Source organism: Gopherus flavomarginatus, chromosome 24 (assembly GCF_025201925.1).
Source record: "Gopherus flavomarginatus isolate rGopFla2 chromosome 24, rGopFla2.mat.asm, whole genome shotgun sequence".
Classification (NCBI taxonomy): Eukaryota; Metazoa; Chordata; order Testudines; family Testudinidae; genus Gopherus; species Gopherus flavomarginatus.
In genome coordinates this window covers 11,483,551-11,498,290 of record NC_066640.1, presented here as the reverse complement: position 1 = coordinate 11,498,290, position 14,740 = coordinate 11,483,551, and the positions used below count along the sequence as shown (strand labels likewise).

Here is a 14,740-nt window from a genome sequence, read left to right as displayed (position 1 = left end):
ATTTCAGGAGAAGGCTGGGCCGGGACTGCATGGAGGTGGATTCCTGCAGGTTCCTGGTGTAACTGACTCACTGCTGTTACAAGGGAGAGCCCAGGACTCCTGAGTTGATCTGGTGAATTCCTGCCTGCATTGGGGCTAATGTTCCATCCGCCTCCTCCCCACCCCCACCCGCCAATCAATCTTCCTCCCCCTTTTTTTTCCCTGCAGGCATCAGGATTTATTGGCTACTGCTCATTGCCTTGTTTCACAGGTCAAAGGTCGCCCGCTCAGCCAGACCCTGTAGCTAAATCATATGAAGATGCAAGTGACCTTTACCTGGAATGAAGAGCAGCCGGTTGTGGCAGTGATGGGAAGTGAATTTCCCCTAATGGTTTCAACACTCGCGTGTATCAGGTTTCTTTTGCCGATTAAGAGAAAGGCCTCCCCCGTGTAATAATATTCCTCTTTGAAATACTTTACAAACCGTCAGCTTACAAGTCCTCTGAAGGTAGCATGGGTCTCAGAGTGGAGGGTTCGTTGCCATATATATATCCAACACCTACAGAAACGCAGGCAGCCACGGGTGGGCTGCAGGGTCAGAGCCCACGTGGCTCACAGCATAATGCACAGTGGTAATGGCAGGAGGTGGAAATTTTGGCCGGGGCCTTAAGGCAAATGGAACCTGTCGAGGTCTGATAGTGTCGTGCACGACGCTGGGACCTTTAGAGCGTGCAAGGCTTTCAGCTGAGACTCTAAACGTGAGGCCATTGCAGAACCGACGGGGCTCGGTGGAAGGTTTGTCCTGGTGCCTTTGGTTTAAGTTTCCCCTCCCTTTGCGGTCAGGGAGCGTGTTTCATTCGGGGGATGGGGGGCTGCGTTTCATGGTGCTGTGTGGCTATATTGCATGCTAAGGGATCCTTCAGGAAGAGGAGGGCTCGCTGTGAATGGGAGCTATTGAGCTGCAGAGCTCCGAGAGCCTTGTACAAAGGCGGGTCAGTATCGCTATCTGTTAGACGGGAAAAACGGAGCGTGTGGGAGGTGAAGTGACTTGCCCAGGGAGACACAGCAAAGGCAGTGGCAGAGCTGCGAACAGAACCCAGGAGTCCTGGCTCCTGATCTTGTGCCTTAGTGCATGGTGCCCCCTCTGAGAAGAATGCAGGGTCTCAAAGACAGCCCAGGAAATAGCTGGCACTGCTACAAAAGAGGAATCACAACCAGTTCAAAATTAAAACTCTGTCCCAGGGAATCCCTGTGGCCTAAGCCCCCGGCCCTGCCCGAGCTCCCATTTGAGGTACGGCTGGCTCCCCCCAGCAGGACGTGCCGGTGCCAGTGCCAGGGAGGGGAAAATATGAAATGCTTTTCTCTCCCGTGCTGTCATTCATTCAGCCCCCTCACCTCCTTTACTCGCTGACCCAGGCTGGGTGGAACTGACTGCAAAGTACCAGGGGACTGAACTTCCACGGGTGGCTCAGGTGCCTCCTGGCACGACACCGGGGAGCAGGACTCCTGGGTCCTATCCCCAGCTCTGTCCCTGACTCACTGCCTAATGCACCTCAGGGGGTGGGTTAAACTCTTGCCACAGGAATAAACCAAGCTGCTTCTGGAGCTTGGCAGATGCTGCCCCGGATTAGCCCAGCATGTGGGTGCTGGAAGGTGAGCTCCAGCCCTCAGCCCCACCTTGTCCCTATAGCTCTGGGGATGGCAGCAAGGGGCCAAGTGCAGCATTCGTGCTTCTTGGAGGGGGGGGCTGGAATCCTCCCCTGCTTCTGGACAGCTGCCGTGCCTGCCGATAGGATCCTACACTGAGCACAGATGGGCCGGAGTGGCCTCAGGTCACCCGGCTCAAGACTCTCTGCCAGCTGGATCATCCTGCCCTACAGCCCCCTTTGGGAGCCGACCCCTCTCACCCCCACCCCCCTCGGGCCTTTTGAACGAGAACCAGCTCCCTGCTAGCCCACGGTTCCAACCCCTGCTGCCAGGATTTTACTCCCTGATCAACTCTCTACAGGTTCAGGGCAATTTCTATAGAGGATTCCTCCCTATTTGATTCTACTGGGCCCCTCCTTAAGGGAATCCTCCCCCCCAGCACCAGCTGAGGCCTTGCAGAGAAAAAGGGCAAGCACCAAATTGGAGCGATTAGCAGGGACCGCCAGAACACCAGCTGGACTGAGACCAGGGCAGGGGCTGAGAAAAGAAGGGTGAAGATAAGGCATGGAGGGAGCTTTTAGGGAAACTTTCCATGTAGCTCTTCCTCTGTGAGGGAGGCAGCATGATCAGTGATTAGAGCAATTAATGGTGAGCCAGGACTCCTGGGTTCTAGTCCCTGCTCTGGCACTGCAGTTCAGGGGCTAGAGGAGGGGACTGGGATCCAGGACTCCTGGGTTAAATTCCACTGCTGACCTGCTGTGGGGCTCAGGTCACCTCACCTTACCTCTCTAGGCCTCCGTCCCTTCCCTGCCAGTGTAAAATGAAGCACTAATCCCTGGAGCCCCCATGAAGCCTTTTGAGATCCCCAGCTAACAAGTGTAGTGTCTTATCCCACCCTCCCTGAGCGCTCCATGCCTCACTCCGGGCCTGCTATAAAAGCCAGGGGCTGGACCCCAGGGAAGGGATGTTACCCTGCCCAAATAAAGGGGGAAAGGAGAGAGGCTTGAGTGACAGAGCCCAGCAGATCGGTCCAGTTTGGTTCAGCCCAACCCAGCCTCTCGCTGTGCAAAGCAGGGGGGCTGGAAATTGCTGGGTATTAATGGATGGTCCCAGCAGAGCAACCTAAAACTTTATGGATCTGCGGCCAAGGAGGGGCAGGACTAGCTCTTGCTTCCATGGCAGTGGACTGGCCTGCAGAGTCCAAAGGAGAATCCCGCCCATGCCAGCCCCTCTCAGCCCCGCCAGCTGCAGGGATCCACTCCTGCAGCACAGCTTCTTAGGAGTCAGCCAGGGAGGGTGGGTGGGGAGGAGGCTGGAGGGATTTGAGCATGAAGGCAGCGGGTTGGTGGGTGCAAAGACCACTGGAGGAGTCAGGGGCCCTCTTCCAAGCAGAGGGAGGCAGGGAGGGGGGAAGAAGCCAATATAACTTACAGCACAGGTTCCAAGTCCCATCGGGTCTTAAGCATACACGTGTATTCGTGCTTCCCCGGATCAAGACCCTCGGGACCACCCAAGGGGCAAGCCAATGTGGAGCCTCGGGGGTTGTCCCAGGGCAGTCTCCTGCAGATCTTCAGTGCAGTTTGCTGACCACCCATCTCCTTTTCCGTGTTCTCAACCCCAGGCGTTCCAAAATCACGCCAGCCCCACTTGCAAAACCATGAGACGAGAAGAAAAAATAACAGGATGGGCAGGCTTTCTGAGCCTCCCTTCCACGCTCTTCTCCACAGCCAGCAGGGAGAGGCCTTTCGGGGGAGTTGTAACTGGAAGTGGAAATTCTCACAGAGAAGCTGGGGGTTTAAGAGACCCTCCCCGTCCCTAAACGTTGCAAGAGTTCATAGACATTACAACCAGAAAGGCCCATCCTACGGTCAGCTAGGCAGCCCTCCTGCAGAGCCTTATCCAGCTATTTCTGAATCAAGCCCATGATTTCGCTTTTTGCTCTAGTATACCTGTTGGAAAGGGATCCACCTGCTAGGCAGCGCTGCCCAGCCCTGTTTCTTTGTACTCAGCTGTCTGTAGCTACCTCTTGTCTCTGGCTTTATGCTGAGATTGGAAGTTCTTGGAGGCAGGGACTGGCGCTTTGTTCTGTCTTTGTATCCTATCTAGCGCATTGTACACGGCATCTGTAATATACCTAACAATGTACAGGGCCCAGCACAAAGGGGCTGGGCACCTAGGCACTACCGTAATACACCTAATAACCCAGTGGCAACCCTGCTTCTTTTTACAAGAGGTTTCTCTGAATACTGAGGGACCCTGTGGATAAAGACAAGGCAACGCAATAAAGAAATCAGATGCTGATTTTAAAAGTCAGATTTTTGTTTTTGTTTTTAATATTTCATCAACTTTACAGGGTTACAATTGTCTTAAATATTCTGAAGTTTAAATACAATCTGTATAATAATGTTATTATAAAATGTAAACTTTCAGTGTTTTTATTTTATTTTATTTAATAATCACAAAGTTTTAATACCTGAATTTCTGCAAAACTGAAATATTTCACCGCGGGATTCCCAGGACAGGCAGCCTGAGGCCCGCCGTTATCAGAGGTAGAATGTGGTTTTTAATTCTTTTTTTTTGTGTTTTTTTTTACCTGAGTTAAGATATGCATGCTGTATAATTGCATCTGCAGCTGTGTTCATTCCTTTTGCCTTTCAAACCCCAGAGAAACTGAATTTTTTAAAAATTGATACGCAAAAAGGAAAAAAAGCTGAATGTAATATGCTCTCCCTGCCCCCCGCCCCAAAAATCAAAAAACCCAACCAAAAAATTAGTGGGGGGGTGGGGGGGGTGAGGAGAGGAATAAAATGGGGACTGTACAAATGCAAAACCTACTAAAAATCTAAACACCCCCCCACCCCCAGCACAAAAACCAGTGACGAAGAGTCCTCTGGGGGCCATCCCGCCGGATTTCTCTGTGAAGGTAGCCAGGCAGGCCCTAAAACAGCACGTACGAGTCCTGGCGGCAAGCGCTCCACGGCATCGTCCTAGCCCGACCTTCCGAAGTCAGCAGGTGGGCTCAGCAGAACTCCGGGCTAGTGGGGATTTGGGGGCCACGAACCAGAGTTAAGGGGATGGGGGTGGGGAATGACTCTTGGGCTGTGTCCAGTGTTTGGCATGCAGAGGTGCCCTTTGGTTTGTCTGGGCTGCAGGCAACTCCAGCCCCTGCACCTGTCCTCCCCGGATGTGTAGCCGGCTCAGGGCTGCTGGGTTAGCTGCCGGTAGAAGCCGGGGCAGCTCAGAAGCAGAGCAGTGCCCACCGGCGAGGTGGTGTGGGAGACAAGCCCTTTCCACACACTAGCTGTCCCCGGGGTGGAATTTGAGGGTCCCCCTTGGGATCACCCACGCAGCCCCGAGGCAGCAGGCCCACAAAGATGCATGCAGCCCTTTCTGAAGTCAAGTATCTCAGTAGTGGTCGGGTCCAGCTTACCTTGCGGCCGCACGGCCTCCTGCAGCAAGAGCAGGGCAGAGACAAGCTGGAAGCTACCCTAGCAAAGCTGCCTCTCCTACGGAGCCAGCACTGGGGAGAAACCCAGGTCACCTACCTGTCGTGCTGGGCAGCTTTAAGGCAAGTTTCTCCTGGATAAAAAATCAGGGCTAAGAAATCACACACACACACCCCCAGCCCCTTCCCCCCCCAATAACTGGAACTTAAAATAAATGACACAGCAAGCAAATCCTGCCCTGCCCCTTCTCCCTCCCCCCAATACCCAGTACAATCAGATCCAGACAGCGGGTCTTTTTCCCCTGAGTTACAATCCTGCTCTTGCTCTGAGAGCCCAGATTGCATAAGAAACACGTTTTACCCCAAAGGTTGGTTGGTTTTGCTTTATACATACACTCAAAACACACACGAGATATAGAATTTGATATAGAATTTCTCCCCCCCCCAACCCACCCCGCTTTCTAAGGCTCCTTACACAAGGCGAGCAACGCATTCGTTCTGAGAGAGGTTACGTTTCCAGGCCAGGCACAGAGCCAAGCCTCAAGGGCCTGACTGGCTGGGGCGTCTGGAGAACAGAGATGCCCCCTCACTGGTCCTGCACCCAACATGGGCGGAGAACAGCCACAGATCCCCTCAGCGACGAAGTCAGATGTACGGTCTGTGCCCAGGAGACTTCTCAAGCTACAGGCTTTGGCAGTGAGGAGGTGGGAGAGGGGAAAACCCTTCGTTTTATCTAACTATCGAGAGAGGGTTTCGGGATCTTTGATCTCGCCTGAGTTGCATACTGAACGTAGGCTGCGGGTTAGCAGGGTTGCTGGTCCCAGCGTGCAGGGTCAATGCCACGGCAGGAGCGTAAAGAGCGAACCGCCCAGCGGGAAGGGGAATGGAACGGAGTCTAGAAATCGGTCCCGTTTGTCAGGCTGCAGGGGTGGCTCTTAGTTTGCTCGAGGCTGCATTGCTCTGTGAAATCGGATGCCAGCAAACACACACAGCCCGATTAGGCCAAGCATATCAAAGGGCTCTGGTGACTCAGGGCAGACGGAGGCAAGACCCACGAAATGCTGGAAGGTGTCCGCAGGAGGGATGAAGCCCCGTGTTACTGTGCCGGCTAGTGGGGAGCAGCCAGCTCCTATATCTGGGCTGAGCTCCACTTTTCACTTTAGCTTTGCTGTTCCCCTTTCAAAGCTGCCCAAGCTCCATGAAAATGGAGCTCTGAGGGCAGCAGCCCAGGGAGGCTTCCAAAGCCAGGATGCAGCAAAAGGAAACAGAAGGCGTTGGGGGCTAGCAGGCAGGGAAGGAAAACGGCAATGCGGCAAAGGGCCATAACTTTCTGTGCGTCTGCACAGGACAAGAGGGGAGCACTCAGAAACAGTCTGTTAAAGTACAGATCTATCTATCTATAATCCCAAGTGGCACCAGGCTCCATCCAAAGTCCCCTGAAGTCAGTGGGAGCTGTGCCATTGACTTCAGCGCATTCTAGCGGCTGGCTGAGGAAGTCGAGTGAGCCCTCCCTCTATAAACACCCTGCTTTCTCCATGATGGCAGCTGGTATCGCCAGCGGCCTGCTGCTACAGCTGGTCCTCGCTCACCAGATCCCCTTGGTTCCATATTCTCCCCCCTTGAGCGGCGGCAGAGAGAGATGGACGCTAGCTTGGATTCTCTGCAGGGGCTGTCCTATAGGGCATTAAAAAGGTCGCCCCCTGGAGATCATCCCACCTGGCTCTTGGTATAGAAACCACCGGAGGTCTGATTCGTTGCTGTGCTGCCTAAGGAGGAACTGTCATGCCAGGAATCTGGCAGCAGCGCCATGGGGGGAGAAGGGGCCAAGGAGTGAGATGCTAATTGCCACTGAGTGCATCTACAGGCAACTTGGCAGCAGGTTGGGCAAAGGCACATCAATCTGGCTCGCTCGGAGTCAATGGGGGAGTTGGCGTCTGTGGGTTTGATCCCGGGTGCTCCAGAAGGAGCTACCGCAGCCTCATTAACCTAGAGATCAGTGACAGTTTTTTTAAAATACAAAACAGCTGCCTGGTTAGAAAGAAAAGATGCACACACGACGGAACAGAGGGGAGCGGCTTGATGAGGATACACGTCCCCTGGCCTCTAAGGTCAAAGGGGCACTTGAGTGACATGTCTGAACAGGGAGCGCATTTCTAGCCAGATTCTCCGGGAGGCCAAGATGCCTTCAGCCACCTGAGAAGCCTGGACACCTCCCCAAAAGGCACAACCTCCCTCCAGGATCTCGGCAATAAGGGAAATAAAGGAGTAGCCAAGCCAGGCCCTGCTGTTTACTGAGGAGTTACTGGCATGTGTGCGACCAACAGGCAGGGAGGATGCACCATCTGTGCCAAGGATTGCAAAATGGGTCCACAGCTGAGCAATGAGGCCCCGTGGCTGGGCATGCGGGGGTATAATGGAGCAGATCCAGGCCTGTTTAGTTGGGAACAGGGAACAGCCAGCATTCCCCTCTGGCTGACTCAGTAGTGTCAGCATCCCACTTAGCGGAAGACAGGTCACAACACTCACAAAGATGCTTTCCCACCACCCGGGAGCAGCTGCTTTTCTTCCACGGCAGGCACTGGAGACCAAAGTCAGCCGTGGCCTAAGCAAATGCCAAGTCCACTGAAATCAACAGAGGCTGCACCTACTTATACCAGGGCTCAACAGGACCCTGTGCATCCCAGGTATGTACCCTGAGAAGCTGATACATGCACCGTAGTGGTCACATTTCCCCAGGGAAAAGAGAGGAGCCCACTCTCAAGTCTAAGGCCAGGGCAGAGGACACATCTCCACTCCACTCCAGAGGGTGCCCTCTCCCTCTGCGTGACAAAGCTGATTAACGCTGATTAAGCCTTGGGAGAAGGCTTTTAACATTTAACAGGATTAAATCCAGTATCTTTCTGCATCACGTTTAAGCAGCTTCGTGGCTCCTCCCTCCCCAGGTAGACAGGTATAGTTAAAGCAGCATAACCCCACTAGTGGGGACGCAGTTACACAGGTAGAAAGGTGCTCTTGCTGTACGAGAAGGGAAACAGCTCTACTGGTACAAGTCACCTTTATACTGGCTTTACTGTAGCCACACTAGGATCTGTACTAGTATAGCTATAATGGGAAAAACTCACACTCCCAACTGCCATTATGATATTGGCACAAATCGTCCTGGCTCAGAGAATGAGTTACAGCTTCAACATTCCCCGCCCCACACCCAGAGGAAGAATCATCGTATATGACAAAACCTAGGGGTCATGACCATCCTGCTGTTTCCATGAGAGGGTGTTCCTGGCTAGATCTCAGCTAGATGGGAGATGTGTCTGCTGGCATGAATACCTGGGTTCAGTGACCATTGGTTTCGGGCAACCACTCAGGGGAGCTTTAAGGGACCGTTTACGGAGGGACCCAATCAGCTTGAGATCTTGTCAATTTCAATGACCTGGAGGCAGCAGGAGGGTTTTGCACCTGCTCTGCAGTCCCTCCGCCGATTTCCCTGCTTTCACAATCCCCTTAAGATCCACTCTGAGGAAGGGAAACTGAGGCGCTAGGGGCTTGACCAAAGTCAGTGGAAACTGAAGTGGGCTTTGGCTCAGGCCTCGCAGAGGGGGAAAAACAGTGAAACTGACCATACATAAAGCGCTGTCAGATGCACAGAGGGAAACAAAATAAAAATAACCCAGGGGGATTTTGTCCTGTCTCTAATCTTCAGGGAGCATCAGGTTAGCTGCAGCAACGCCAGGGAACTTGTTCAGACAGAAATGCGGCAAGCCCATGGTGTCTCTTTAACATTCACTATGGAGATTAAAAAAAAAAATCCCAGTGCACATTCTAAAAATATCACTGCAACAATATGCTTCATGGCAGTGCTCCCACCCTCGTCCGCCTAGCAGCACAGGGAGCACCAAAGGCCTGAGGTGTAAAAATCTTGGGGTGTGGGGCCATATTTTCAAACGCTCAATGCCTGCCACCGAGGCTAGAACAGCATGAGTGCTCAGCTTCTATGGTGACACCTCGGGTCAGTTTTCACAAACCGCCCACGACCCAACCTGCTGGATTCCTTTGAAAATCTGCCCACTTGTTTCAGTGCCGCTAAAGAGCACTGAGCCCTTCTGAAAATATCTAGTCCTCGCATCTGCTTTACGCCAGCAACACCGTAGGAGACATCAGGAAAGAGCCCCCCTTGTGCTATGGCTGACCCAGAGAGAAAATGGTGCAGAAAGATGTGAAGCAGGAATCTCCCTGACTTTTATCTAGCACACCTGATTTTTCTGGTTATTTTCTTCACCTGTCCAAAAGAAAAGAAAAGAAAAGAAAAGAAACCTACGAAGAACCAGTTTGCTGTTTCAGCCCTGAGCAGACGATGAGGTGTGACAAGTATCTAGAATCTGGCGAAAACAGCAGGGCGGGCGGGGGTGGGGGGACGGGGGCAGAGAGGGCACGTGTACAGTCTGGATTCTACATTATAGTATTGCCTTTAGATCAGATTCTCTGTGCTGGTTTCCAGCAGAGCAGTGAGCTATCAGGCTGGTAGCTGCTGGCAGAATGCAGGGTCAGGGAGCTGGAGGCAGTCAGAGCGGCTTGTGACTAGAAAAACAGGCTGGGGAGGTTGGGAGCCGGTTTATCAAATGGAAAAGCACAAAAATCAGCAGGAAAAGATGTCGTTTAAAAAAAATCCAGAGTGCTCCACCCCCGTTGTTTGCAAGAGAGGCCAAACAGGGAGGCCTTGGGTCTCCATTTCATTGCTTTGCCCTTTGCGCAGATGTTTGCACCAGTGCAAAAGCACTTTCGCTTCACACCCACCCTCTGTGCTGGTGTAAATGACAGCAGCCGAGAATCAAAATCAGAACCTTTATGGGCCAGGGCTATTATGCAGGTAAGGATGCTCTGGTGCCACAGGACAGGGCAGAGGAAACATATGGCTACAGCAGGACACACGCTTAAGGCTCGATCCTGAGCCATGCTGGGCACATTCAACACACAGCTGCTTCGGTGGGAATTAACGGCACTCAGCACCTTGCAGGAGACTTCCCAGCTGGACAGATGAATTCTGCCGCAAGCCCTCGATTGTCTCTAAAATGGAATTTCTCCTCCAGAATAACCCCGCCCCTGCACTCACGTCAGGAACACGGCACACAGCACAGAGCTCATTAAATTATGCTCCCTGGACCCAATTACAGGGAGAGAATTGTACTGTAAGCCCCTGGGAACAGGGTTCCCTGGGAGGGAGTGGGGTGGGGAAGCAGAGGACTCATCGACGTTAATTTCCTCCACCGAGAAATTAAACAAACACACGAGAAAAATACAAAACAGACCAAGTGTAACAGGCCAGCCGGTCCCTTGTGATGACGCCAAATTGCAGGTAACTGCAGGCAGCTGCAAGCAGGACCCTCAGTGGTGCAGCATCAGTTGTACCACAGATTCAGATTAAGCCTCGGATTTTCAAAGAAGCCAGATGGAATTAGGGGCAAGTCAATGAGAGTGGGGAACCTAATTCCCTCACACGTAGGTCCAGATCATAGGGAATAAAAGAGGCAAAGGGAAAGGGAGGGTGCTCTGGACTGGGGATGGGAAGTAGAGTTTGGGGAGCTTTACCATTCAGTCTCGTGATGCAAAACTTGTTTTTTTGCCTCCAAAGCCTACAAGCCGGAATCGCACCCTTTGCGGCCCCTCAGGTTATGCCCGGAGAATTCCTGCCAGCCAGGGCAAGCGTATCGTTACTGCAGGCTACGGGTGTCGAGCACCGACACCTCCACACGCACTGCCTTCCCCGCGCCACGCCCAGCCCCCTCCGCACAGCTCTCAAACCCAAACTGTGAAGCGTTTGCGGAAGTCCCCTTACCGCCAGTGGGCCGCGACCAGGTGCTTTGCTGAAGCAGGACCCCAACGAAGCAGGCTGGCTGTGCAGACAGCTCCGCTTTATGCCGCCTGCCCTTGGCTGCACACTCTGGCCCTGAGCCAAAGCACCGCTGTTATGCACCTGCTAAACTTGGAGCTGTGAGTAACCCCTCCGGCTTCACTGAGGCGATGCCCAAAGCCCAGGAGGCGCGTACGTGCTTTTCTGGATCAAGGTCAGCTCAAGCCCCTAGAGGACCAAGGTCCAACAGCTAGCTGCGGAGCGGAGAGCCTGAAGAGGCGGCACCTAACCCTTCTACCTCTATCCCTGAAGGAAATGGATCCTAGAAACGCAGACTTTCCCCAATGAGGCAGCTATACAAAACCGTCTCCTAATAACTGCAGCTCAAAGATGCAACTTCAACCCTAAGATCTCCAAATGGAGCTTGTTTAAATCCCTCCTGCCCCCTTCCACGCTGCACACAAACACCTGAGCTCGTTCAGTGGGGTCACCCTGGCTCTCTCCCGAACCTCGGGCGTCACCAACGTTCGAAAGAAAGTAGCGTGGCTCGAACTCGACCAAAGATCAACATCAGATGACGACAAGAAAAAAAGAAAAAGAGGTTACAAGGTTTCCAAGTCCTGCTTCCCTGAACGAACACTAATATATATCGTTTTTGAGAGTTAAGGTTTGATTTTTTTTTTGGAGAATAAAATAGAAGCTATTTACAAAAAATAAAAATAAAAAGAGAGAGAGAGAGAGAGAGATCCAAATAACCACCTCATAAAATGCTGAGTGTAGTTCTTAAAATTAAAAAGATTTAAAGGATTCAAATTCCTCCCGCTTTTGCAAATTTTGGTTTCGGTTTAAAAAAAAAAAAAGAAATGAAACGAAAGGTGGGGAGGTTTCATTAAAAACACAAGCCCGCGGGCGTCGGTGCGACTGTGTGTCTGTCTGGAGGTATCCAAAAGAACACAACTTCAAACAGCAACATTGAAAAAAAACAAACGCACAGTGCAAAGTAGGGTGTCTGTGAGGTAAAGCGTTCCGGGAGGACGATGCATCACCTCCAAAGCTAACAGGTAAGGACTGGCTCAGAGCCCAGGCTGCTTTTAATGAAACCCCCTGGATTAAAGCTTTTCTCCTTGCAAAACTTGCTCCAGTCCTCTCAGGAGGAGGGGGAGACAGGGCTTCCTCCCCCCACCCCCCGGGAAAGCCAGATGCAAGCTTGGTTTTTGGCATCAGCTGTGATAGAAGCTCCACGCGTGGGTTTATTTTTATTTTTTTTGTCTTTTGGTGAGATGAGGCGCTGCCGTTGGGGGAGAGGGGGCTAAGGCGAAGAAGAGTTATTAGAGGTAGAGGTTGGAGGGGCGGACGAAGCAGCCGGGGCAGCCTGGGAGACGACGCTGCTGCCCCCCACAATGCTGCTGCTGCTGCTCCGGCTGCCGCTGTTTCCTTTGCTGTAGGCGGAGGAAGGGAGCGAGGAGGACGAGGGGCCCGGGGTCTGTGCGAACAACACACCTGGGGGAGAGACAAGAGGGAGAGGCTTGGGGCAGGGCTACTTCTAATTCCAGGGGGAGCCAAGCCACAAAGTGGGGAGAACATTCCTTCCTCCTCTGTCCTCCCTGCTAGGACAGTGGGGCCCTGATCCATAGGAACCATCAGCCCGGATCAAAGCAGCGATCCATCCGGCCCAGCATCCGTCCTGGTCAGTGGCCAGCGGCTTCAGAGGAACAGGCAAGAAACTCTGCAATAAGCAGCTAAGGAAGCAGCTACATTGGAGAGGGCGATTTAGTGCTTAGGGCCCTGGCCTATGAGCCCACAGTTCTATTCCTAGCTAGTTACTGTGCCTCTGTTTCCCCTCGCAACCGTGTCTCTCTAGACCGTAAGCTCTTCGGGGCAGGGACCAGCTGTCGCCAGGGCCTGTGCTACGCCCAACAGAATGGGTGTGGCTCTTGGCCTCTAGGCACTACCATAGCAGTGCTGATTCATGAAAAGAACTTGCAAGCGCCTTTGAGTTTGGAAGCACATTGTCTGAGGGCAGAGAGACGCGGAGAAGCAGGACCTCCCAAACGCCAGGACCAAAAGCCTGCAAAGGGAGAGCAGCGTCCGGCATGGAGCAATCCAATCCACCACTGGAAAGGCTGGGAAGGGAATGCAGAATAGGAACCTTCAGACCAACACCTAGGCTCTGATCAGACAGCCGGCTCTGGGCTTGTACAGCCCTCGGCACGATGGGGCCCTTCGCACCAATGAACGTGATCACCAGGGAGATCTGTGTTTTGCTGTTTGTTTGGACCAGTAAGGGGCTGGGGAAGGGCAGGACAAGACGGAGACCCGGCCACATTCCCGTTACCTGTATAGACGATGCCGTTGATCTCCACTGACATGCTGATGCTGTTCGTGCCGTTGCTGGTCAGGCTCATGCCGGAGTCCTGACGGTTTTCTGCAGCAGGATAAATCAGATTATAAACAAAGTGCTCAGTCAGAACAAGACCACCCTGACCCGCCAGGCTCACAGAACCCTGCAGACGCCACCCCCAAATCCTTTCCACTCGGCTAGTAACAGGGATGGTAAAAAAAACCCCTCTCCATTTACAGATGGGGGACTTGGCATCTGGCTCTGCCTTTAAATGTCACTGTGGTCCTATTGGACAGGCAGCAGGGATCCACGGAAACCGGCGGGTGAGGAAAAGGACGTGGAGAACGAAAAGCGAGCCCTACAGACAAGGCTGGTTTAGGGGTCTGGCATCATCAGCAGGAGCAGAGGCCCCCATGCCCCTGGGAATCAAACCCGGCTTCGCAGGGCACCAGCAGCTTTGGGATTTGAGTGTTCAGATTTGCAAAAAATGGGTTCAGAACATGCTTTTGGTACAGGGAGCGGGGAGGGGCTGAGAGGAGAGAGGGACTGGATCAGACATGACATGGAAGAGGCGCTTGTTTCGGAACACTGGCTAGTGAAACAGCCCTTCCGACACTGGGTGAGGGGAAATGGCTTGGCTGAGCAGCCCACGCATCGGAGAGGGGAGCTGGAGACAGCTCTTTTAGCTCATGCAGTGGAGACTCGGCATTTAAGAATCAGAGGTCCCAGGTTCAATCCCCACTGCCGACGACCCGTGCACGGGGTGGCCTTAGTCCAGCGGGCTGGGATGGGGTTGGGGGCCCCTAGACTAACCTCTGGGGATGATCTGCAGTGTGACTCCCTCCCCCCCGAGCCAGCCCCAGCGCTTCCCACCTGGCGAGCGGGTCCCTTGGCTGTTAATGCGGATGCTCATGGGTAGCTGCGCCGTCATGGCCAGGAGGTTCTGCTGGATGGCCCGCTGCATCAGCCTCTGCTGCTCATCCGTCACCAGAGCCATCTTCTTCTCCGGAGGCTCCCCGGACTCCAGCTTCTCTCTCAGCTGCTCTAGGGCCGCGGCCTGAGCGGCCACCGCTGCCTGAGCTGCGGCTGCCTGCACGGCCGCTGCCTGGGCTGCTACCACCGAGTGGCCAGCCAGGGACACAGGGAGTCGGCTGGGCATGGTGATTGGGATGGGCGAGTCCTCTTCTGCAACAAGGAGAGGGCATGGGAGTCCCATGAGCTCGCGAGGGCTGGTCCAGGCCAGACTCTTCATGTGCATGAGAAACAAGCTTTACATACACCCAGCCTTCCTAGCCAGCTCCCTGCTGCAGGACGGGATGGCTCCGTTGTATGGTACTCTTCCTTCAACATGTTCTGTGTTGATTCACATGGGCATGGCACTGAGGACCAGTGCTTAGACCAAGGGGCTGGGATTCAAGACACCTAGGTCCCAACTGCCTTCCTGTACAACCTGGGTCAAGTTACTTCTCTGCACTCTGCCTCA

At 53.5% G+C, this 14,740-nt stretch overlaps 1 protein-coding gene across 3 annotated transcripts in view; it reads right to left on the bottom strand.

Moving 5' to 3' along the window:
• Window positions 1–7,887: 7,887 nt before the first annotated feature.
• The window catches only part of ARID3A (AT-rich interaction domain 3A), a 93,650-nt gene continuing 86,797 nt past the window's right edge, over window positions 7,888–14,740 (bottom strand). For all 3 annotated transcript variants that reach the window (XM_050933902.1, XM_050933900.1, XM_050933901.1), the window contains exons 7-9: window positions 14,131–14,442; window positions 13,252–13,341; window positions 7,888–12,416 (exon numbers count right to left, since the gene is read on the bottom strand). In XM_050933902.1, coding sequence (XP_050789859.1) covers window positions 12,226–12,416; window positions 13,252–13,341; window positions 14,131–14,442 — 593 coding nt within the window. In that variant the 3' untranslated portion in view covers window positions 7,888–12,225. The remainder of the gene's footprint in view (window positions 12,417–13,251; window positions 13,342–14,130; window positions 14,443–14,740) is intronic.